The sequence below is a fragment of the Cucurbita pepo genome, chromosome 13 (assembly GCF_057944985.1).
Source record: "Cucurbita pepo subsp. pepo isolate OVF chromosome 13, ASM5794498v1, whole genome shotgun sequence".
NCBI lineage: Eukaryota > Viridiplantae > Streptophyta > Magnoliopsida > Cucurbitales > Cucurbitaceae > Cucurbita > Cucurbita pepo.
Genome location: NC_141810.1, coordinates 14,609,733 through 14,633,467, shown reverse-complemented (window position 1 = coordinate 14,633,467; position 23,735 = coordinate 14,609,733). Strand labels below are relative to the sequence as shown.

The following is a 23,735-nucleotide window of genomic DNA, read 5'->3' as shown; positions in this document are numbered from 1 at the left end:
TTGAGAATGATAGTTCGAACCGTTTGAACGACTGAATCAAAGTATGTATTTCCAGAAGTCAGACACCAAATTCAGGAGGAGAAGACTGATATCTAAGACTATTAACTTTTCTTTTCATTGACAGAAAAAGTATTGAGAAAAGAATAAATGAGTATTAGACAATGTTCTAAGATCAATACAGAGAGATGGTGGAAATTACAGTGTTACCTAAGCATTACCCATAAGAGAAGCTTGGGAAATGTGATGCCACTTTGAAGAAACATGGTGGTTTTACAGACAGTTTCCTCAGCTGCAACAATGTGGAGTCCATCAGATTCCAGAATAGGTATCTCTTTATGTTCATCATTTGTGTAGCCATTTCTTTCTTGTTCCTTCATAATTTAGCCACTTTCTCTCTTGCAGTTGCCTGGTAACAAGTATTTGTACTTCTCAGCATTGTTTAGCAGGAATGCTGGGAGATGAACGGCCGAGTAAGACTGCGGGATCGGTCCCATCTTCCCGATCATTTCCCGAAACGTGTACTCTTCGGGAAGCATGTCGAATAGGTCTGCTCCTTTGCAAATTATGTCCTGAATTCTGTCGGGGTTTAAGTAATGAGAAAACCTGACTCTGTCGTAATGGCTGTATGCTTTCATCTTGAATATGAACTCACTGATATGACGGAAGCAAAAGCTACAATGCCACCCCGAATCCGATAAGACTTCATCGGATTGACGATAATGAGCGTACCGTGTTTTACCATGCTTGTACTGATGGACAGAAGCTCTCCAGCTGTTCTCATCTTCATAAAACTCAAAGGAGTATAAGTAGTTCTTTAGCCGTAGATGGAGTATGGGCGGAATATTGTCGCACCACCTCAAGAGGTTTATCGTGTGAGCGCTCGGGATCTCGTCGACATCAGACATGATCAACAAGTCATCATCTTTTATCCCTGATATCCTAATTAGCTGATCCAAAGTCAATCTTTGATATGCCTCTTCAACAAATGGATTCTCTCCTTTCTTAAACCTTCCCCCTACCATACCATAATTCAACCGCGACTCGACAAAGCTAAACTGTTCCCGGTTGTTTGCAAATACCAATGGCTTCGTCCGACCAGTGAACGTCGAGTTCGACTCGAGAAGCACAAACTGACTCACGTAAGGATACAGTTCCTTCCATCTGATAGTTAGGATGTCGACTTCGTTACTAAACAGAACAGCATCGAAAACTCGTCGAGGCAATTCACGCATCGTCCAACCATGAAGCTTGCAGAGAGACTCCATGGATACATTTTCATGATAGTAATGAGGGATTTCATGAAATGGCTTTGGAGGAGACTCCCATAAAGGTCTAAGGAAATAAGAGACCTTCTGGCCATGAAGATATATGAACAATATCAAGAGTGGAACAGCCACAAAGAAAGAAATTAGTATCTTCAAATTCCACCCTCGAAGAATACATCGTAATCTAGACAAACCAAAAGCCCCACGAGGCCCCTGCCACAAACAAAAACAACGAACATTGAAGAACACAATCAGCAATCAAACGACATTTCCAGATGCAAAAACAAGTGAAAAACGATAAATGGGGACGACAAGACGTTAAATGAGCTGAAATTTGCACACCCAGAAAAGGAAATTTAGCTATAAATGGAAACGAACAACAAATTTGATTGAATTCCAAATCAATGCACACTTCAAATCAAACCATTCTACTCATAAACAGAACAAAAACGAAGAAGTCCATCATTAATGGGCATTTCCAAAGGAATCAAAGACAAGTTCAACCAAAAGGGTTAAGAAAAATGAAGAACAACACACAAGTTCTTAACTCAAAAAGTCCAGAAAACAGATTCGGAAAACAAGATAAAGAAGCAATCGAACAAGAGAAACAGAGAGGATTCAAAGCAACAGACCTGGGCGCAAACACCATCAGTCCTTTTAGAGCTGTAATACCCATCAAACATTATGAACAAAATACAGACAAATCTCAGAAAATGCCGGATAAATCCTCAAATGCTCTCTCAAAACTCCGCAAAATCAGATCCTAGAAACTCCGACAAACAAATCCCCACAAAAGGGGCGAAGCAAACTAAAATTTGGAAGAGATATTCCAGCGGTGTGGGTACAAAATGTGAAATGAACTCAGTTTAAACGCTCTGTTTCAATCGACATAGCGCAAATACTAGCCGTTCCTGTTCTTATTGATGGCTTTCATGAACAGCTCTCAATTCCAGAATTCCGGCGTTCGAGAGAGAGAGGTCATCGGAGAGATGACTGAGAAGAATACAGAAATGGTGCTTACTGCTTAACCTCAAATATTTCTTTATTTATATATTTTTTTTTTATCCCCTGAATTTCCCTTCACCAAATAATCCCAAAAATTTAGAAAACTTTCAACGAAAGGGAATATATCGTGTGCGCTCACACTCACACTATCATCCATCTCGATCTATTCTTGATCGTTGGATTGAAATCCAGATGCTGATCCAACGGACAGCCAGCTTAAGGAATGCTCTGTGACCAATTATAGTTTAGTCAACTTATACATGGACCTGTGGTTAAATTCGAAATTCCCGCCTGTCATGTTAGTAATTTAAATCAATAATAAAAATATCTGTCGGTAAATTCATGATCAATTACAAATTTACATGTCTTCCCAAATTAAAATTAAAATTAATGAACAATTAGCCAATCGAATAACGCCACCTGTCTTAAAAAATATTAATTATCCAATTAGAGCCCGTCATACTTAAAGCTCGCTCTATAAAAAAGCTAGGTTGCCTTCATTTGATAGATCGGTCAACGAATTTAAGGATTGGTCGTCTAAAAAAAATTAAAAAATTTAATTACCGTTCACTCAAGAAAATCAACATGCCTTCTCAAATGTCGATCGTTTGATCAGCATGTCAAAGGATGATCCATTAAGAAGCGTTTTGAATTCAAATAAAAATATAAATAATTTCATGTTATAATGTTATTAAATTTAATATAGAGTATATGAATTTAAATATTCAATGTTAGCTTAAATAATATTTCACGTCGATTCAATTTTATATACAAAATTTCCGCCTGTCGTTTTAATAATTTAAATTATTAATAAAAATATATGTGGGTAAATTCAAGATCCATTACAAATTTACCTGTCTTCCCAAGTTAAATTAAAATAAATGAAAAATTAGTCAATCAATGTCAAATGGATAAAAAATATTAATTATCCGATTAGAGCTAATCGTACTTAAAGCTCGTACAAGGTCACCTTCATTTGATAGATCGGTCAATAAGTATAAGGATTGGTCGTCTAAAAAATAAAAAAAAAAAAATTTAATTACCGTTCATGCAAGAAGATCAATATGTCTTCCCGAAGATCAATCATCTAATCAACATGTCAAATGACGATCCATTAAGAAGCGTTTTAAATCCAAAAAAAATATAAATAACTTTGTGATACGATGTTATTAAATTTAATATAAAATATAAAAATTTAAATATTCGATATTTGCTTAAATAATACTATTTGATTCAATTTATATACTAAATTAGTTTAAGAGTAAGCCAAAAATTAAAACGAAATAAAATGAAATTAGAGGGTATAGTTTATTTAAATAATTTGAAGAGAAATGACAGTTCGGTAAAATGCCAGATGGATTCGGTTGACGTAGGATTGCCACGTGTAAGGACGGTAACCCAGAGAAGTTGGGTTCGCTTGGTCTTCTTTGACAGCTAACTCCACATGGCTTGAGAAAGTTGGATTGAGGAATCTAAGTACTCCTCGTTTGACTTCTTCTTCGCCTTTTCTTCTCACATTTCTCATATTTAAATTTAATATATAATAATTAATATGATATTTTAAATATTATAAGACTTATCCTAAGTATAACCTAACTAACAAACGATTTTATACATATATATATATTTCTATAAATTTCAAACTAACTTTATATTGCTGTCCACGTCATTATAGGATAAACCAGCAATTTTAAAATAACAAAAAAAATTAAAATTTTGAAAATTTTACTAACGTTTTTTTTATTAATTAAAATAAGAATATCATTTAAAATATTATTTTCCTATTGAAAAAAAAATTAAACTAATAGAACCAACGAGAATAAATTGTATATTTATTATAAATAATAGAAAATAAATTCTCGTAGAATTGAACATTAAAATAATCACATGAGAGTCATTTTCTATATTAATTGGATAATAGAATGTCTCGTTTAATTGTCAAAATAACGAACATGCAAACTACCAAAGTCGTTTTCTCAATTAAATGAGACTATAAACAAAAATTTTCTACGCCATCAAAGTTTGAATTGTATACCTCTCGATATATAAATTTTAGAAAGTATTTTCTAAATTAATTAATTTATACTGAAGTATTTGGTTACTCGTTTTAAAAAGTATTATATTTTAGAATTATATTAATAAGAGAAGCTGTCAATTAACAAATTTCCTTATCAAGAAAAAAAGGAGATAAGTACAAAGAAATAATTGAGATGGAAATTAGTTTGGAATTGGATCATAAATGGAGTGAAGGGGATTTGAAAATGAAATTTTAAATGGTCGGTAAAGATTCCATCTTCCATATCTACGGTCATACGAATTTTAGAATTTTTAATATTTATAATTGCATAATAAAATAAAGAAAAGTGATGAGTGAATAAATAATAATATCGACTTTAAGTGGATTTAATATATCCATTAATTTTTTAATCAGAAAATTATAATTTTAAATTTAATAAATATATTCCTTATATATATATATATATATATATATATATTTAATAAATAAATAATAATATCGACTTTAGATTCAGTCCACATTTTTTTTTTTAATAAACAAGTATTTAGATATTGCCAAATATTAAATGATAAATAATTCTTAATAATATTCTAATTAGTTGAATTATATTTAAATTGAGTATTGATTTATGAATTTTGGATGCAAAAATAAAAAATAACCTAACAGAAAAATTTGCTATATTTACGATTTATATTGTCAGTCTCAAGAAAAAATAGATTGGTCAAACAAAAACAAGACGCAATGACGTTCCATTTGCTCTTAATCATTAGGTTGGGGTTATCCTATCTTCAGAGGCTGCACCAAGTTGTTATTTCTCTTGTGTAACCGATTTTAGATCAAAATGTATACCTTAATACCTGTGATGACGATTTCAACAACTAGCTCGAACGAAGTTCAAGCTTTGATTCGTGTTTGCTAATTCTTGGACTAACACGAAAATGTTCACTGTTCCCGACAATTATAATTTCAGTTACAACAACAAGACTATAGTTCAATTGATGAATAAATGAAGTTTAAAAATATTATACTTATAATTATTTATTTTAATAATAGAAACTTAAATTTCCTTATCGAAAAGACTATTCAAACAAACATAGTAATCAATATAATACGTCAAAAAAGAACCATTCCAAAGAAGAAGAAAAAAAGAGGGAAACGAGTTTGGAATTGGATCCCAAGTGGAGTGAATATGATTTGAGAGGGAAATTGGGATAATCCTCAAAAGATTCCGTTTTTTCGTGTCTAAAAAGATGTGAACCTTGGAATTTTTGGTATCTACAGTTGCGTGACGAAGACGAATAAAAATAACAAGTGGATAGATAAGAATATACGTAACTAATCATCTACTCATATTTATTCAGATATAAATTTTTTATTTTATATAATATTTATTTATGGAATATAATCATAAATAAAAAAAAATATTTTTATAAATAATATACAATAGGCACTTGAAATTAATTAATAATATCTTATCTATTATTAAAAGCACGTCGTGGGTGTTTCTTTTTAAAATATTTGTTATATTTCTTAATTAACATTAATTATTGATATAAATTTTAGTAATCAAATTTTGATGAATTTATATTATTGATAGAGAGAATAAATATTCAAATTTTATTATAAGTTTTAAAATTTAAAATGTAGTTATCGAAATCGAGAAGAAATAAAAATAAAAATAATTCTTTAAAACCGTTTTAACGACAAAAACAAAACAAGAAAAAAAAGAAAAAAACTTATTGTTTTATATGGGCCGCTAGTGTTTTATCTGGAGGCCCAAAGTCTCAATCACAGGGCTGAGTTATTGGGCCTTGGGCTTGTTTTCCCCACAGAATATATATTAAAAAAAATAAAAGGAAAAAGACAAACCAAAAGTAGGAGGTTCCGTTTTGGGAAGTGCTCGTGAAAGAAAGCACGATACACTCCATCGCTGTCAACCGAAGATCGTCGGACGTATAGATTAGCCACTCTGTTTCGAACTTCAGGTTCGTTCCTGTTTTTTTTTGTTTTCCAATCGGAATTCTATTTCATTTCGGACGGCCATTTGTGTATTCAATTCTGTGTAACACTGCGTTTGAGATGGAATTTCATTTATAGGATTTTTTAGCGATTGGATTGGAGCTCTTACTATTAGAGATTGCGTGTAAACATTTCCAACGCTTGGATTGTGTTCGGGGTGATTGCGTTGGCTTCTGTTTATGGATTTTTGATATTCTTACTCGATTATGGATTTTGTCTCTGGTTACAAGTTGATCTCACTCTCTTCTCTGCATCCGAAGTTTCATGGATTATGATGTTTAGGACAGTAATGTGGTGCTTGTTTGTAGTTGTTTATACAATCTTTAGTATTGTGTTTTATCTGTGAGCTTTGTGCAGGGCGTGGTTGGGCTTGTTTTCGGCAATGAGAATTCTGCGTCCAATAAAGATAGGTAAGTAGATGTTGTATACTCGTAAACACGAAGATGGATAAACCGCATGGCATACGCTTGTTCATCTGCTTTTTCTCATTCAGAATTTTTTTAACATTTACGTTTACTGATTCTTTTTTTTTATATTTTTTGGTTAATTGTGAACCGTTTCCATAACGTTGAACGTCTATTGGATCGCATTAGCAATGGTCAGCTTGCAGAGGACAGGAGAGCTGCTATGGTGGAGCTTCAGTCTGTTGTAGCAGAAAATCGTTCTGCCCAACTAGCTTTTGGTGCAATGGGTATGTGCTTTACTTGTTATCTAACTATAGTTGTATGGATTGTCTTAAATTTATAAATAAAGAATATACTTGACATGTTTTTGCAGGATTTCCTGTGCTTATGAGTGTTTTAAAGGAGGAACGAGATGATGTTGAAATGGTTGCAGTTTCTCTGTTCTTTGCTTCCCTTTTATTGAGGAATTAAATCTTGCTTTCGGACTTCTAGTTGTGCTTTCATTCTGAAAAAAGTACATGTTATTGCCATTTCAAGAAGTATTGGAACATCAAAGATAATATTACATGGTAAGTCTAGGTTATTTGATATTTCTATGCGGCGAAATCTTTAGTTGATAGTATTATACATTATTAGTTTACTTAATTACTTCTGTTCTAGTTCAATTTGACCATCTGTGGGAAGTCATTCTTTGCTGTTCTTCTTTACTGAGTTTCTTTTTTGTATTTATTCTCCATTACTTGACTTCAGGTTCTAGGGGCCCTTGAATCTCTTGTAAGTGCATTGACTCCTCTCGATCATGCAAATGGGTCCAGGGATGAAGTTCAAATCTGATGAACTCTGATTTGGTTTCAAGGGAATCAGACAGCATCTCTCTTCTTTTAAGTCTTTTGGTCAGTAATTCCCCACATTTACTTACATTTTCAATATCTATAGGTTTGGGTATGCATTTGTGCAACTCAGTATCATATCTGATCACTTTTCTCCTCCCTTCTTTGGGTTTCTTTCTGTGCTTTTGCAGTCAGAAGAGGATTTTTTTATGTTAGATATTATGCTCTTCAACTGTTGACAGCTCTTCTTTCAAATTCTCCCACGAGGACTCTTTGTGTACTTTTTACTATTCTCATTACTTGAATTGCTGATTTTCCTCTTAAGATTGCAGGAAGCAATTCTCAGCCTTCCTCGCTGTATAACTCGACTATGGACATGCTTATGGACCGCGAGGTATACTTTGGCCAACTAATATAGATAAGAACAGAAAAATTATAACACGGGACTCACTGATCTCTGAGCATCCCAAAATATTGATGCTATTGCATGCAAACTCCTTGGAGACAATGTGCTGACAGAGCCTGCCCTGAATTCAATTCTTAGGATCACTTTGCGGACATCAAGTGCCCAAGAATACTTCGCAGTTGATTATGTTTTCAAGTGATTTTGTGAGGTTATTATGCTTCAACTTCCTACATTTTTCTTTATAAAACATATTAATATTTAAATTTCAAATTTCAATTGTGTTATTACTCTTTTTAACACATTTTCTGAATCAGAAAAATTCTGATGGGCAAACAATGTTGTCATCCACTTTAATTCCTCAACCATAGTCCATGATCCATGCACCACTTGAGGAGGATGTGAACATGTCATTCGGAAGGTTTATTCACAAATCCATCGTGCATTGTTCTTTTGGTGCTTTATTAAATGCACTTTTTCTCTGGCTACTAATGTAGAAGATTAGTTGGAACTCCATAAACTTCTAGTTTAATTATCTTAGATGACAAATTCTACTTCTTGCAGCATGCTCTTACATAGTCTTACTTTGAGCGAAAACTATGGGGTTCTAGAGGCAACGTATATTATAATGTCGAAGGAATGTTGAAATATATGATATGGCACGAGTGCTGCATCACAAAGTATCAGTAGTTCTTGGATGTCCCCGAAGGGGGACAAGTATCCCGAGTTCAATAATGACAACAAGAGCTGCCAGTGTTCTTTCAAATGTGATCAAGAATAACAATCAGTGCAAGGAAAGGGTATGCAACTTGATACATTTCGTTCTAATGTTTTCTATCGACGATAAATCATGTTTGATTTTCATAACCACTTAACTTGCATGCATGACTTTATTTGCTCTGTTTCCCATTACAAAAATAAATAAATAAATCTTGCGTGAATGAAAGTATCTTGAGAATAAAAAGAACCTTAATTTGTATACTCTTGCTTATTCTATGTTTCAGGTATTGAAATTAAAACTTGAATCGCCTATGCCATCCTTTGGAGATCCTGAACCTCTGATGCATCGAATGGTGAAGTATTTGGCTGTTGCCTCTTCAATGAAAAACAGAAATGGGAAGCTCTGACAAGGTCTACGGCTGCTAGAAGCAAGGGAAGAAGCTCTGAAGGAGAGTGGGACTGAAGTGAATGACTTGCATGTATGCCTCGGGCAAGAACAAAGCAAGGCTATTGGAGTTAGGAGAGGATGTTGATAAACTTCTTGAAGGTGTCGGAGATGACCTCGGGCTGCCTAACGACGAAAACGACGAAGATGACGGAGATGAAGCCTGATATGCTGTATGTGATGCTCCTGTGCCTTAACTTAACAGATTATATATTATCAAGTTTATAACAATTTAATCTATTAACTTTTAATAAATAATAGTTTGATTTTTTTTTTCATATTTTATAAATTGTAATGATTTAGTTTCTATAATGAAAATTTTAATAAAATTTCTTACCTAAGATCAAATTTAGTTCTAATAAATAAATAATACGTATTTAATAATAATTGACATTACATTATGTTTTTTTTTGTTTTTTTTTAAGGTATGATGTTTTGTAATAATAATAATAATAATAATAATAAATCCTTATCTCTACTTCACTCTATTCTGCTAAATCTTTAACAATATCTGATTAAAGAAGGAAAAAGAAAAGGAAAAAAAAAAAAAAGCAAGTGCCAACACGAAACCGATAAGGACAAATGACTTTTAACCTGATATGTGCCAGGTCATACTAAGTGGGTCCCACAACATATATATATATATATATAAAATTTCGATAAACTACCCAGATTACGTTTTCCTTATTATAAGCTAAGAACAGAGCTTCTTCCGACGACTTTCGTCGGGTGAAGAAGACGACGACGGAGGCGAAAACTGTAATTCTCAGAGAAGAAGAGTGAGAAACTTTTTTTGTAGAGAGAGAGAGAGTACAATGGATTCCAAAATATCATCATCTTCCTCCTCCTCCTCTGTGATTGAGCACAAGGCTTATGCCAGAGTGGGACTACTGGGAAATCCGAGCGATGTTTACTATGGTCGCACCATCTCTTTTGCTTTCTCGAATTTCTGGGCCTCCGTGCAACTCCGGCCTTCCGAAGAGCTTGTCATCACTCCCCATCCCACCCACGATTTCGTCCACTTCAGATCCCTTGATCATCTGGTACGTTTTTTCTCACATTATATTGAACTGGTTCGTTGATTGGGATAGATCTGGCGGAGGGATTTACAAATAACACATTGCATGATGAAGAGATCAATGAGCGATTGAAATTTTAGAATGTCTACAAATTCGTGGTTTCGTTTTTCGGTAACACAGTATTGTTGCATTTTCTTGTAGTTGTTTCAATTTCATTTTTAGAGATGTAAAGAGGAAATCGCTACTTAATTACATATCACTGTATTTTGTTGATGCGTTGGAATTATTGAAATTTCATCGAATGAAATGTAATGACTATTTTACGTTTGCCAATATGTTCAAGAATTTTGCGGATTAAAGTTTGTTTGTTCTGTTTTACAGGTTAATCGATTGTCCAATGAAGGGTACTATGGAGGGGTGCGATTGCTTATGGCAATTTGCAAAGTTTTTTATAGTTATTGCAGAGAAAACGAGATTAATCTTCATACAAGGAACTTTACTTTGTCTTACGACACGAATATTCCTCGACAGGTACAGTGCCTTGCTCTATGCTATATTACTTTGTTTCTATAATTAATGTATCTCTGCGTTATGATTGCAATACTTGTAGATTCATAATCATTTGTGGTCAATGAAGATAGAAATGCATTAAGCTTACGAAGCCTTTGGCTGTGTAGCTAATATGGATTTGTGTTCTTTTAATGGGATTGAAAAGGGTTCCTTCCTGAACTTTTTACTCAATTTGTGACGGTTGACACATCCGCCTGTATTTTCTATAAATGAACGCTTAGATATGCATAGTTCACATTCATCTGTAATTTGCACACCAATGTAGTCGTGCTTCGCTTGGCTAGTGCATCTTGAATGGTTGTCAAGTTGAAGACTTAAAATATTTCAGAATGCATTATTTTTAGCCTACTTGTGTTCATACCAATGCTAAACCTCATATTCCCTTATTCTGCACATTGACTTGTCGACATGGTATCAAATGGCTTAAGTAATAATTTTGACATCTCAGACAGGGCTTTCAGGTTCCAGTGCAATCGTATGTGCTGCCTTGAGTTGCTTGCTAGACTTTTTTGATGTCAGGCATCTGATTAAGGTGGAGGTCAGACCTAATCTTGTTCTTGCTGCAGAGAAAGAACTTGGCATTGTTGCTGGCCTTCAAGATCGTGTTGCGCAGGTCTATGGTGGCCTTGTTTACATGGTATAGCTTCGAAAAATGTTGATATATTTATGAACATGGAACTCTGGTAAGTTTTTAATGATGTTTACTTCTGTTTCTGTAGGATTTTAGCCAGGGGCACATGGAGAAGCTTGGGCATGGCATATACACACCCATGGATATTAATCTTCTCCCTCCACTCTATCTAATTTATGCTGATAATCCGAGTGATTCCGGAAAGGTCGATATCTTAATCAACCCCATCCTACATTTCATTTGTACAATTTTCGATATCTACTATTTTTAGTTGTGGTCTAGCAGCTTGTTTGCACTTGCATGAATTGTTTTTAAATACTGGAGAAGTGCAGCTATATTCTTCTGTTTTCCCCCTCTACAAGATACATTGTCATGAAACTACAAAGCATTCAATGCCAAAATGAACCGTAACCAATCAAATTTTGTTTGTGTCAAACAACCTGTATTACACTGCTTTTGGCCAAAGCTTGAGAAATTTTCACATTCTTCAACTCTTACAGTTCCTCTGTAGATGGATTAAACCTTAGCACTACTGGAAATGTGATCACGAATACTGACCGCTATCATCCATGACCAAATGCAAATGCAGGTCCACAGTACAGTACGGCAGAGGTGGCTTGACGGTGACAAATTGATTATATCATCAATGCAAGAAGTTGCTATGGTTGCAGAAGAAGGAAGGACAGTTTTACTTGAGAAGGACTATTCAAAACTTGCAGCACTTATGAACCGCAATTTTGATCTTCGCAGGTTAGTGTTTCTGTACAAACAAATTTTGTCCGGACATTAAAAAAACATATAGCCCTCAAGTAAATTTTCAACTCCAAACTATTCAAAGTTCATTGTATAATCAATCCCTTGGAAAAGTTTATTGTATGCATTATTTTTAGCCTAGTTGTGGTTATTAGGATGCCTCAGGAGAGTAGTGTCTTCTGAAACACTTCTTTTGGAAGAAGCAACTAATTGAGTGCCTTCTACATTCTTTCAAGTACTTTTTTTTTATGAACACCTTGAACAATTTAACCAAGTATGTCAAGACACCACCTTCCACTCAAACCAAAAGCTATGCTAACTCACCATTTACTGCTGTTTTCCCCTCCTAAATTCTGAACTCCTCACAGGAGAATGTTTGGAGATGTTGTTCTGGGTGCTTTAAACATAGAAATGGTGGAATTAGCCCGAAGAGTAGGCGCTGCTTCGAAGTTCACAGGCAGTGGAGGAGCTGTTGTGGTATTCTGCCCTGATGGGCCTCCACAAGTGAAGCTTCTGGAGGAAAATTGCCAGAAAGCTGGTTTTGTTTTTCAACCAATCCAGGCGGTTCCTTCATGCCTAAATGAGGTTGATCTTAAAACACTCTCCTGTTAGAGTATGAGTTTGGTAGTTTAGGTTTGCTGAGGAAATATGCATCCTGAATATATATATATTGTCATTCAGTAGTTTGCAAAGTTAATACTACATTTTTTCTTCTTTTTTTCTTGTTGTTTTAGACAGATTATAGGAGCTGCTAAACTTGGTAAATTGGTATTATTGGGCGTTTTGAACATTCGACATTCATTTGATCAATTAATAACTGTGCTCACTTTCATTTATATTCATTAATATTTAAATTTGCTATAATGGAAATGCAGTATTTACATAGATATATTTTTCTTGGATCATAGGTTTGGTTTAAAATACCATACTAATAAACCTTAATAATATTTAGAACAAACTTTTAACCGTCTAAGCCCACCATTAATAGATATTTTTCTCTTTTGGCTTTCCTCCCGTGAGGTTTTAGCCTACCACTAGTAGACCTACCACTAGTAGATATTGTTATCTTTGGGCTTTCCTGTAGGAGTAGATATTGTTATCTTTGGACTTTTCTGTAGGAGTAGATATTGTTATCTTTGGGCTTTTCTGTAGGAGTAGATATTGTTATCTTTGGGCTTTTCTGTGGGAGTAGATATTGTTATCTTTGGGCTTTCCTGTGGGAGTAGATATTGTTACCTTTGGGCTTTCCTGTGGGAGTAGATATTGTTACCTTTGGGCTTTCTTGTGGGAGTAGATATTATTATGGGCTTTCCTGTGGAGTAGATATTGCTTTCCTGGAGGAGTAGATATTGCTATCTTTGGGTTTTCCTGTAGGAGTAGATATTGCTATCTTTGGGTTTTCCTGTAGGAGTAGATATTGCTATCTTTGGGTTTTCCTGTAGGAGTAGATATTGCTATCTTTGGGTTTTCCTGTAGGAGTAGATATTGCTATCTTTGGGTTTTCCTGTAGGAGTAGATATTGCTATCTTTGGGTTTTCCTGTAGGAGTAGATATTGCTATCTTTGGGTTTTCCTGTAGGAGTAGATATTGCTATCTTTGGGCTTTCCTGTAGGAGTATATATTGCTATCTTTGGGCTTTCCTGTAGGAGTAGATATTGTTATCTTTGGGCTTTCCTGTAGGAGTAGATATTGTTATCTTTGGGCTTTTCTCTCTGGAGTATATATGGTTATCTTTGGGCTTTTCTCTCTGGAGTATATATGGTTATCTTTGGGCTTTCCTTTCTGTAGGAGTAGATATGGTTATCTTTGGGCTTTCCTTTCTGTAGGAGTAGATATGGTTATCTTTGGGCTTTCCTTTCTGTAGGAGTAGATATGGTTATCTTTGGGCTTTCCTTTCTGTAGGAGTAGATATGGTTATCTTTGGGCTTTCCTTTCTGTAGGAGTAGATATGGTTATCTTTGGGCTTTCCTTTCTGTAGGAGTAGATATGGTTATCTTTGGGCTTTCCTTTCTGTAGGAGTAGATATGGTTATCTTTGGGCTTTCCTTTCTGTAGGAGTAGATATGGTTATCTTTGGGCTTTCCTTTCTGTAGAAGTAGATATGGTTATCTTTGGGTTTTCCTTTTCAGAAGTTCCTTTTAAAACACATTTAGTAGGGAGAAGGTTTTACACTTTTTCATGACTTAAAAATAAAGTTTTAACTTTTAATGTGCTCGATTCTCATTGTTCCTTTTTTCTTTTATAAAATTAAAGTAAAAAATACCCCAAACTTTTAAAATGGTTAAATATGGACATAAAAATAGTAAAATTATAATAATAATTATCAAAATGTGTGGGAATTTAAATCGACAAATAATCATATATATATATATATATATATATATATATATATATATATATGAGGAAAAAAAATTGAAAAAGAAGAATAATGTAGTAAAATAAAACAAACATCTCCTCCCCGCCCACCCCACCAAGAAGGTTCAGAGTCTCACGAACTCCCTCAGCCATCTAACAATCACTTCAATGGCGACATCACCTGCTCTATCTCATGCCTCCCATTTCTTCATTCGGTCTACGCTCATGGCTTCTTCCAAATCGCTCGCTTTCTTCTTCCCACTTTCAAACCTCAACCATCTCCACAGATTTCCCAACTCACTTTCTCTCTTATCGCTCCGCAGATCCTCGACTACTTCCACCCCATTCCCTCTCCAATACGATATGATCGTCAACCACCCCATCTATCCTCCCATGCCCCCTCAGAACCGACGAACACCCCCCAGAATCAGCCCCGACAACTCTCCCGAGCTCGAGTCCTCCGAGGATCCCGTTTCCGAATTGGGGTTCGAGAGCTGGGTGGATCAGAAGCTTATTTCCGAGAGTGAATCTGCGTCCGGTAAAGAAGGCGTGGTCATGGACAAGGCTAAGAGGAAATACTATAATAAAAGAAGGAAGAGAATGTATGGGTCCGATTCTGATGAAGATAAGAAGACACAGGACGAGGGGTTTGTGGAATTAAAGCCTGAGGTGGTTGAGTTCAACACATTGCATAAGAGAGAGGAGGAATTGTTCTTCTATGACACTTTTGCGTATCCATGGGAGAAAGATAAGCATTACAAAATGGTGTATCAGTTAGAGAGAAAGTATTTTCCTGATGAAGGTCTTGACAAGGCTTTTCTGGGACCTGGAGAGTCAAATGTGGAAGTGAATGAACAGACAAAGGGAAGGAAGGGGGTGAGAAAGACAGTGGGGGTTAAGCCTGAGACGAAATTGGAGGTCACAAATGGCGTGGATGGAAAAGGGTTGGTTTTCTTTGATGGGGGGAGACCAGAAAAGGATAATAAAGGGTCGGCGAAAGATGTGACAGAGAAGAAGGTGGAGGAGTTCTTCAAGTGTTTGAAGAAAGTTCCAGCCAAAGATTCTGAAATTGGTCAGACGGAGCCATATCTTTTGACGAGACATACAGAGCTCCCTGCCAAATGGGATAGTCCTTGTGGGACAGTGGTTTTGGTGAACAAACCTAAAGGTCAGTCTGTGGTTTATGCAGCCCTTAGAAGGGAATACCCTGTTTATAATCATTGATTTGATATCTTGGTGAAAGTTCTAAATCCATTCACATGTCCTCTAATTTGCATTGTTCCAGTTAGAAGTCAATTCCTCAGCCCTTTTTTCTTGATGTTTAAAAAGAACAATATGATTATTTAACGTAGGGTGGACTTCATTTACGGTGTGTGGAAAACTTCGGCGCCTAGTCAAAGTGAAAAAGGTGCATTTCAGCTGTTTTAGACTAAGTTATTCGATTATCTGAGCTCCTCTGACTGCATTGTTTTCCACTTATGTGCATTGATAGGTAGGTCATGCAGGTACTCTTGATCCTATGGCTACTGGATTGTTGATAGTTTGTGTTGGTAAAGCGACTAAGTTGGCAGACAGGTGATTGATTAAGTTAGCTTTGTAATTGCTGTTTTGTTTTCTTCTCCCCCCTTCCTTTCTTTAATAACAAACTAACAATAATAAACAAAGGGTAAGGGAGGATATCTTCCCAAGCCTAACACAGATGAAATGAGAAATCCTGAGGCATACAACTTTTCTAAAAGGTGGCATGTTTATGTTTTAGATATCAAGGTATGATCAAGAGCTACAGTGGAGTTTTCCGTTTAGGAGAGGCTACTTCAACTTGGGATGCTGATTCAGCGGTATGTTGATGTTATCATTCAAGTCAATTATGATTTCATGTTTTTAATTGATATGCATCTGTGTTCTATACCTGCTGTGTTCTTTGGGAAATGTATTGGATCTGTCAGAGGAATCTTTATTGTTCAAGTCTTAAAGGAAGAAGATCTATGATTCTATATTAACTCATCAAACATTTGCCTCTGGCAAGTCCGTCTCACTATAGGCATGAAGAGGCTTCAGTTTATATGCATTCTATCCTTTTTCTATCATTAGCATAATGTTCTTCAACATTCTATTAGTTGTTGAGTTCTTAGGTTAATTGCAAGGTGAGGTTTTGGCTGTCTCACAGGTCAATAAAAGATTTCAATTGGGTTCAGTTCCTAATGGGTATATATTTGTATATCTTCCAAATAAGAAACGCTTGTCCCAATTATTATGCAGGTAATTCAGCGAGAGCCTTGGGAGCACATCAAAGATGATGACATCAAAAAAGCTGTTGCCTCTTTTTGTGGGGAAATTTGGCAAGTTCCTCCCATGTTTTCTGCCATTAAAGTAAGCACTTCTTCTTTCTATAGTTATAACTTCACAAGGTATAAGTAATGTTGTTAAAAATGCATGCTTCATAGTACAAACACATGATTCATAACATATCTGTATGGAATACTTACAAAACAGATGAAGCTTTTATTTCAATGTACTTTGTGGTATAAGATTATAGTGCGTACGTATATTAAATCGATGGATGGAACACTAGTATGGCCATCTTTTTTTTTTCTTTTTTTTATGTAGTGTCAACCTCATTTATCTGATTCTTTAAACTATGAGTTACTTGTCAATATGAAATCAATGTTCAAGGAGATCTTGGCTGGATGAGTCAGATTTGGTTACAAATTTCGATATCGTGTTTTTAGGTCGGAGGTGAGAAGATGTATGAGAAAGCAAGAAGAGGAGAAAGTATTGAGCTTTCCCCTAGGCGGATATCAATTTACAAATTTGATATTGAACGTAGTTTAGATGACAGGTATGTTCACTCCCAAAGTACTTCTGTTAAATCATTTCTGTAATTTGTGGGTAGGCCATATGCAAAGAAAGAAATTTGTGTAGCTAAAATTGTGGCATGGGCTTGGAAGCTTAAGTTTTGATCCGATTTTCTTGTAGAAAGATGAAAGTAATAAGAGAGGAATCATATAGAAATCTCGAAAGAGTTACAGGAAAAGGTTCAAATTTGTAGTGATTAAACATGAAGGAAAATCACAAAAAGGTCCAAATTTTCAAAAAAAAATCTTATGGCAGACTCATTATGACAAATACGGATGATTCTGAGGAATCAGACGAAATGGTTTTGCTACGGTATTCCCAACTATCGGATTTTCGTGAAGACGTAATATTGACAACTTTTAACAACTGTACTTGGTTGTTTACTTGGAGCTTTGGCTGGTGTTGTTTGTTGCACCAATATGAATCCACTTCTAAAATTAGTGAGTATGTATATTCTTTGACAGGCAAAATTTGATTTTTCGAGTAACATGTTCTAAAGGAACATACATTCGGTCACTTTGTGCGGATCTTGGGAAGGCTCTTGGCAGGTATTATTCATCTTGCCCTTTGCTATGGAATCTTCATTTCTGTACACTTCTTTTACTCTTTATTACCCAGAAATGCTTCGAGGAGTTAAGTTGTGTCCAGCTTCTTCTGGTTCGTTTTGTTCGTCTCTAGTAATATTCTTGTGTCTTGCAGTTGTGCCCATCTGACTGCTCTTCGAAGGGATTCAATAGGTCAGTTTTCAACACTTTTTTTTTTCTTTCATTGAATATCCAAGAAGACAATGTGATAGATATTGACATATGAGGCTCCCACTCCCATTTCAGGGGAATATCTAGCAGATGATGCCTGGGAATTCAAGGAGTTGGAAGATGCGATTACCAAAGCTTATTTTTAGCTTTAAGGATCTCATTATTATCTTCTGATTAAAGAAGGACGACCACAAGATGAAAGGAAAGGAGAGAACGGTTTGAGGTTTGTCGAAGTAAGGGGAAAGAGTTGTTGTACATCGAGAAAACAATGAGGTAATTCCATACTATTGTTTTCTTGAATATTTACTAAAAATAGATATCAAACGGGCGTCAAGCTGGCTACTATTTCATGAGGCGACATGACGATCGAGAAGACTTCTTCAGCAACTTTTGCAGTAAATTAGATGGTTGAAGAACATTACCGAGGTTTTGCCAGATTTGATGCAAAATAGTTCAGTTGACTTAAATGGGAGTCGAGATCAATTTTTAGTGTGCAAAATAGAAGATTAAAGGGGCTCATCTGTGCCTTCCATAGAGATCTGAAATATCTAAGCTCCTGTTTAAGACTATTTTCTACATTTAGTAGATTCTATCCATTATACAGCCATGATCTAATCCATACGTAGCCTTACTTACTTATCTCTCGCAGGAAGTTTTTTTAGAGCTTAAAAAGACTAGGCATTAGGTTCTAATACTCCTAGGAGACAACAATTACCAGTGCGACACACAAGATCTCAAGTAGAAAGTGGAAGAATAGTTGCAGCCGTCTTCCTACACTTGAGTTGAATTTGGTGGATCAATCCCCATTCCCTGATAGTAGGCCTTCTCTGCATCAGCCAACCGGCTCTTAAAAATTGTCCATTCTTTTCTACATCTCTCTCTCACCTGAGAATATTCAAATTAAGTAATTAACATTAGTTTTAAATTCTGTAAGGTAGTGGGGTTTGGAATTCATCAGCTGCTTACCCCTTCCCATGGTGGCCTCCCATTTTCGGCTTTTCCCTGTTGGAAGAATATATCGTGAGAAGAAAATCTTTGTTATGAAATGGTAGAGGCAGTATCCAAAGTGTCGGATTACCTGGTTCCCAAGAGAAGGAACGCTTTGGTGCACAATCCACTGAGCGTCTACAACCCCTATTTTCTCATGAGCGGGCTGTGCTTTAAAACACGAAGAAGTGATGAATCCAGGGGAAAAAATCATGTGAAATATAACTTAGGCAAGTGAGAATGTTTCGTACTTACGTGTACACATTTTCTTAGTGCAAAATCGAGACCCCAACCATGAACCAAGTCATTCTACAATATCCAAGAGGGGAAAAATGATTTAAAACTGGCTAAAAATTAAGTCAAGGCAATGGATCAAAGTTCCAAGTCGAAGAATCCATACTTGAATCAAATGCCAAACACAGCGCCATGCATCCCGAGAAAATACAGTTGCCATGATTTCAACGAAACTACGTGCAAGAGGGTAAAAATAATAACGATAAAAATCAGTGTTTCTGTTAAGTCATACTGAGATAATGTGAAGTAGACAAAAGGTAAAACAAGAAAAAGAATAGATAAAATCATCGATTACATACGCTGCACAAGGTGGAAGATGTGGATCAGTGCACCAACCGGGTTTCTCCTCTGTCTCCCTGCATTCAACCAAACAGAAGCAACGATGATTCATGGCCGCATCTCAATAAAACTAGAAGTGGAAGGATGTTTCGAGGAACCAAAATTTTGAAGAAGCTTTTTTATTTTAAATTAAAAAAAAAATGTTTTTCTCTTACTTGTGAACTTCACTGTCGCCCCTTCTTTTAGTCATCTGCCACGTTAACCCTTGATTTGGTTCCAAGCCAGGCTGCGAGATCTCCAAACCATGTTTTCTCACAAGTTTTATATATCTGGAACGGACAGGAAATTTTGACTTGCTTGGGTTCTCTCAAATTAAAAAGTAAGGTTTCAAACATACTTTTCTGCGTCAAAATGCTCTACTCCTAGATCCTCGTCCCAAACGAATATGTAGTCATAGGATGCCACGATGTCAGGATGCAGAAAACGCTTAGCATACCACCTAGGAAGGAGTATATATAGTTTAGATGAGATGTACAAATAAAATTCGTTGCTGACTTCTATGGAAGATTATTCTGGTAAGGAGCTTGTAACTGACCATTTAGTTTGCTTGCGTACACTCACGTGGATAGCCCGCTTCGACCACTCAAGATCTTCCCACTCACTTGCTCGTCCATCATAGTGAAACAAAAGAATCGTGAAGTTCTCTGAGAACTGTCAAAATACATCAGATATGGAGAGAGTTCTATTTCTCAATCTTTTCGACCTTAGTTCCGTAATAGCATGCACACCTTTTCAACCTACCTTTTTCACTGCTGCATCAATATTCTTTTTCTGATCAAAACCAACTGTAAATGTAACCAGATACTTCGGTTTGATAGCCAAATCCTGCAAGTGAAGTCAACAATAATGGATTCAGTTTGAGAACCAGAGTAGAAATTTCGATTGACGGATGAGTGAATTATTTTTCTATTAAGATAAGGTCAAACATGACATCCCCCTTTTCCATCGATCATATATATTATGATGGTTTCAGATGTGATAATTTCAACTTTATGTAACCCATTCTACGTCCTGTCCATAAAGGGGAACATGCAGATCTTTTGTATTCCAAGAAATGTATCGGTGACAGGAAACAGATAGGAAAATTAATTCAAATCTTCTATTTACAGGGGAAAAAAAAACCCCATCGAGAATCAACTTTACTCTTTGATGAAATTTCCAATAATTTCTCCCATTCCAAAACAGGCATACACTAAACAGGTAGTGTTGCAGATAAAAAGGGGTAGATCCGTCAATGGTGTCAAGTGGCATCCATAAACTCCCCTGCCCCCGAAAAAATATTATGTAATCTATCTATCTATCTATCTATCTATATGTATGTAAATTCAGAATAAATTGGTCACTCTTTTGGTACCAATGAGCAACTCAGTCCTATGTCATAATTCTCCACTTCAAATCTACAGCCAGCCTATCAATTTATTGATCGAGTTGAAACTATGTAAGCTAATACAAGTAAACTACACTAAAGCAATTCACTAGTTTCACACACACAAGTTTATTAGGACAAGTACAAGTTGCAAAGCTTTTGTAGGCAATGAGTACCTCGCTTGGCATACCCCACAGACGCCGAAGGTTAAAATCAGATTCAGACTCAACAATACCAGGTGGTAGCCTTTCAGCTCCTCGAGGATTTGTAGGAACCCATATCTGCATCATGATCAAAGTTTCAATAGCCAATTCTAGCAGAAGAAATCCGAAAATACAAAGTTCTCAAGAATGCCATCTCCTGCCGAAGTATGTGCATGAATAACAATATCCACAATTTATCTTCATTGAAGAAAATAACGTTCATACAAGTTTAATCACAACAGCATATAGTATTTTTTGTGGTGAATAAGAACTAAGGAGCTTGTTTATCTACTGTGCCCAAGTAGAATTGTGCTTCAAGGAAAAAAGTAAAGAAATAATATTATTTTGGGTTAAGAAACATCATTATTAATATGAAGAATCTCGCTTATTAAGCAGCCTTCCATTTCCAGATGCATTTAGACAAGTGTCCGAGAATAACTTCCGCCTTATCAAGCAAATGATAGAAGACAGGCTTGCTAGAGAATGACCCTGAGTTTCCTTTCAAACTCTGAATTATTGGCATGATTGGGAGTAAACACTTGAATAACTGGGAGAGCTTTTTTCATCCTAATCAGCCAATGGAATGCATCACCGTTGGACCAATCTTGCTCCCAATAATGTTATGCCAGAGGCTCTCATTCTCATTAGGCTATACCTCGTGTCTATTACCATTAGGAAACTAAGGCCACAATTGTCTTTCTTATATTACCAAAATCAAGACCACCAAACTCCTCTGGTTTCCTCATAATAACAGAAGCAGAATCAAAGCAACAGACCAAATTAGTTCATCCAGCTTAATTTTTCAGTTTAATCAATTTTCTTCGGCAACTAAATAAAAGTACTAAAGGTGATAAAGTTTGATCATATAAGAAAAAGTACCAGTTCTTCAGTCACAGCGATCAAATCATTCTCAAAGTCAAGAATATCATATTGAATTATGAAAATTTGAAGGGAAAGATGAAGATTATTCAAAACCCTTAAGAGAAATCCAAAATTCAAATAGACATGTACCCCAACATCCTGTTCATTCATACAGCAGTTTTAGAAATTTACGGAATACAGACCATGATATCTTTCTGAGAAACATTTAAAAAATATCTCATTGATGTAAATTAAAGTAAAGCATTATAAACAATTTTTAAGTAAGAGATGCACCTTTGCCTCGCTCAATGAAAATGGTAAGGAGCTGCCTCTATTACCCTTCAAAGAAGACCAAGCATTCAAGAATGCTTCAGTGGAAAGGCCTGAGTACTTGTCCTCAATGTAAGTGAGATCAATAGAAGGAATCAGGCTGGATGGGAAATTTAGCTACCAGAAACAAAATAAAAATAATAAGCTTTCTCACCCTTAAAAAATATGTGAGCCAAATCATTATGGATGAAATTGTTCTATACGTAATTAACAGAAAACGCCGAAAATAAAATTTTCTACCTGGGATAACGAGAGCGTAGGAAAGGATACTCCTAAAAAGAAACCAAAAACGCCACCGACAAATGTTGTGACCATAATCCTCATTATCTCATTAGATTTTCTCATGTTTCCACTGCACATCAATACAAGTTGAAAGTAAATATTTTAAATGAAAGCAAAAAAAAAATCTGTAAGCCATTGATAACTACAGGAAGCTGAAGCTCCACATAACCTAAAAGGCAAATAAGAGCTCGATTATAATTTAACCTGCGTGTTGGGTTCGCCATAGTGTCTAAAACCTTCAAGTTTCAAGTTAAATAAGAATGTCTTGAAACCTATTTGGTGTAGGTACTAGGAAAGACATTCAGTAGTCAATTTTGCAGTTTCCAGAACTCCAAGTATGAATCTGATGTCGACTTATTAAAAGAACCAAACCTGAAAAGATGAACGTAAAGGAAAATTAAACTGTTGAGCAAAAAACCGAAAAATTAAACAACAAAGAGTTCGCAACTTGTCTACACTATAGTTTCGGAAAAAATTGTGGCCACACAACGTGTGCAGCAAGCATCAAACGTGATCGCAATAGCTTGAGCTTGCATTTATCTTCAATTCGCATTGCAATAACTAAGATTATGACCACGTTTGATACTGCTACAGTACCGATGTCACTAAAACCGATTCGGACTAAGAGAACAAAGTTGGGATCGTACTGGCGCGAAAACCAGGAATTGACATGAGAAGCTCCATAATTAGAAATCAGACAACACTGACGAAATCAGTTGCCGCGAAACAAGAAGTATAGCGGAAATAATTCATGCAAGAGGAAAACCTGGAGGAAAAATAGTTCCAAACGGCCGATCCAAGTCTACGAACAGGAGAAAAACCGATCTGAATCTTGAAAAATCTAGAAAGTCATAGAAAGCGTAGATTGCCGGTCAGAGGTGTACGGCCAGGCGATGCGAAGGATCGTTAATCTCCGAAGAAATCGACGAAATGAGAGTCGAGATACTGTGGGAAGTTTGGAACTCAATTTTGTTTTATCTACGAAATTTTCGTGAGATGTTGGAGGGGACGATAGCAAATAGCGACA

The 23,735-nt window shown here is 35.6% G+C and overlaps 4 protein-coding genes and 1 non-coding gene across 11 annotated transcripts; 3 read left to right on the top strand and 2 right to left on the bottom strand.

Moving 5' to 3' along the window:
* Positions 1–93: 93 nt before the first annotated feature.
* On the bottom strand, positions 94–2,291 carry LOC111809392 (uncharacterized). Its single transcript, XM_023695844.2, has 2 exons — positions 1,898–2,291; positions 94–1,478 (listed from the first exon to the last, which is right to left on the bottom strand). The coding sequence occupies exons 1-2, from the start codon at positions 1,946–1,948 to the stop codon at positions 381–383; spliced, it is 1,149 nt and encodes a 382-aa protein (XP_023551612.1). The 5' UTR covers positions 1,949–2,291; the 3' UTR covers positions 94–380.
* A 3,870-nt stretch (positions 2,292–6,161) lies between these two features.
* LOC111809466 (uncharacterized) lies at positions 6,162–9,386 on the top strand. Of its 6 annotated transcripts, XR_015423316.1 has the most exons (7): positions 6,162–6,272; positions 6,664–6,716; positions 6,900–6,997; positions 7,084–8,154; positions 8,261–8,364; positions 8,508–8,743; positions 8,948–9,386. It is a non-coding gene; the product is annotated as an uncharacterized LOC111809466 (transcript). The 6 variants fall into 6 exon arrangements; XR_015423315.1 differs by lacking the exons at positions 6,162–6,272; positions 6,664–6,716 and having other exon boundaries at positions 6,730–6,997; positions 7,084–7,603; positions 7,732–8,154; XR_015423314.1 differs by lacking the exons at positions 6,162–6,272; positions 6,664–6,716 and having other exon boundaries at positions 6,731–6,997; positions 7,084–7,279; positions 7,461–8,154.
* Positions 9,387–9,785: 399 nt separating this feature from the next.
* Positions 9,786–12,917, top strand: LOC111808270 (glucuronokinase 1). The gene is made up of 6 exons (XM_023694151.2): positions 9,786–10,151; positions 10,509–10,658; positions 11,146–11,334; positions 11,417–11,533; positions 11,918–12,078; positions 12,450–12,917. The coding sequence occupies exons 1-6, from the start codon at positions 9,924–9,926 to the stop codon at positions 12,691–12,693; spliced, it is 1,089 nt and encodes a 362-aa protein (XP_023549919.2). The 5' UTR covers positions 9,786–9,923; the 3' UTR covers positions 12,694–12,917.
* LOC111808717 (Pseudouridine synthase family protein) lies at positions 12,525–18,681 on the top strand. Of its 2 annotated transcripts, XM_087117065.1 has the most exons (10): positions 12,525–12,666; positions 14,759–15,603; positions 15,788–15,843; positions 15,928–16,010; positions 16,195–16,273; positions 16,695–16,805; positions 17,165–17,274; positions 17,756–17,839; positions 17,991–18,028; positions 18,122–18,681. In XM_087117065.1, exons 1-10 carry the CDS (start codon positions 12,662–12,664, stop codon positions 18,190–18,192), a joined length of 1,482 nt encoding a protein of 493 aa, XP_086973191.1. In that variant the 5' UTR covers positions 12,525–12,661; the 3' UTR covers positions 18,193–18,681. The 2 variants fall into 2 exon arrangements, with proteins under 2 accessions (XP_086973191.1, XP_023550635.2); XM_023694867.2 differs by lacking the exon at positions 12,525–12,666 and having other exon boundaries at positions 14,490–15,603.
* Positions 18,548–23,727, bottom strand: LOC111808719 (uncharacterized). Its single transcript, XM_023694868.2, has 15 exons — positions 23,475–23,727; positions 22,913–23,080; positions 22,667–22,778; positions 22,391–22,543; positions 21,209–21,313; positions 20,408–20,491; positions 20,202–20,317; positions 20,004–20,105; positions 19,822–19,935; positions 19,627–19,683; positions 19,434–19,500; positions 19,289–19,342; positions 19,125–19,199; positions 19,013–19,048; positions 18,548–18,931 (listed from the first exon to the last, which is right to left on the bottom strand). The coding sequence occupies exons 2-15, from the start codon at positions 22,930–22,932 to the stop codon at positions 18,818–18,820; spliced, it is 1,209 nt and encodes a 402-aa protein (XP_023550636.1). The 5' UTR covers positions 22,933–23,080; positions 23,475–23,727; the 3' UTR covers positions 18,548–18,817.
* Between the last annotated feature and the right edge of the window lie 8 nt (positions 23,728–23,735).

Coding starts and splice junctions, on each gene's coding strand:
- LOC111808719 (XM_023694868.2), bottom strand. CDS start 22,932: ATGGCGAACCCAACACGCAG. Junction 20,492..21,208: donor TGTGGGGTATGCCAAGCGAG/GTACTCATTGCC, acceptor CTTCACTTGCAG/GATTTGGCTATCAAACCGAA. Junction 19,684..19,821: donor GGCGACAGTGAAGTTCACAA/GTAAGAGAAAAA, acceptor GGTTGAATGCAG/GGAGACAGAGGAGAAACCCG.
- LOC111809392 (XM_023695844.2), bottom strand. CDS start 1,948: ATGTTTGATGGGTATTACAGCTCTAAAAGGACTGATGGTGTTTGCGCC. Junction 1,479..1,897: donor CTGATGGTGTTTGCGCCCAG/GTCTGTTGCTTT, acceptor TGTTTGTGGCAG/GGGCCTCGTGGGGCTTTTGG.
- LOC111808717 (XM_023694867.2), top strand. CDS start 14,604: ATGGCGACATCACCTGCTCTATCTCATGCCTCCCATTTCTTCATTCGG. Junction 16,011..16,194: donor GCGACTAAGTTGGCAGACAG/GTGATTGATTAA, acceptor TTTATGTTTTAG/ATATCAAGGTATGATCAAGA. Junction 18,029..18,121: donor TCTTCGAAGGGATTCAATAG/GTCAGTTTTCAA, acceptor CTCCCATTTCAG/GGGAATATCTAGCAGATGAT.
- LOC111808270 (XM_023694151.2), top strand. CDS start 9,924: ATGGATTCCAAAATATCATCATCTTCCTCCTCCTCCTCTGTGATTGAG. Junction 10,152..10,508: donor TCAGATCCCTTGATCATCTG/GTACGTTTTTTC, acceptor TCTGTTTTACAG/GTTAATCGATTGTCCAATGA. Junction 12,079..12,449: donor CGCAATTTTGATCTTCGCAG/GTTAGTGTTTCT, acceptor AACTCCTCACAG/GAGAATGTTTGGAGATGTTG.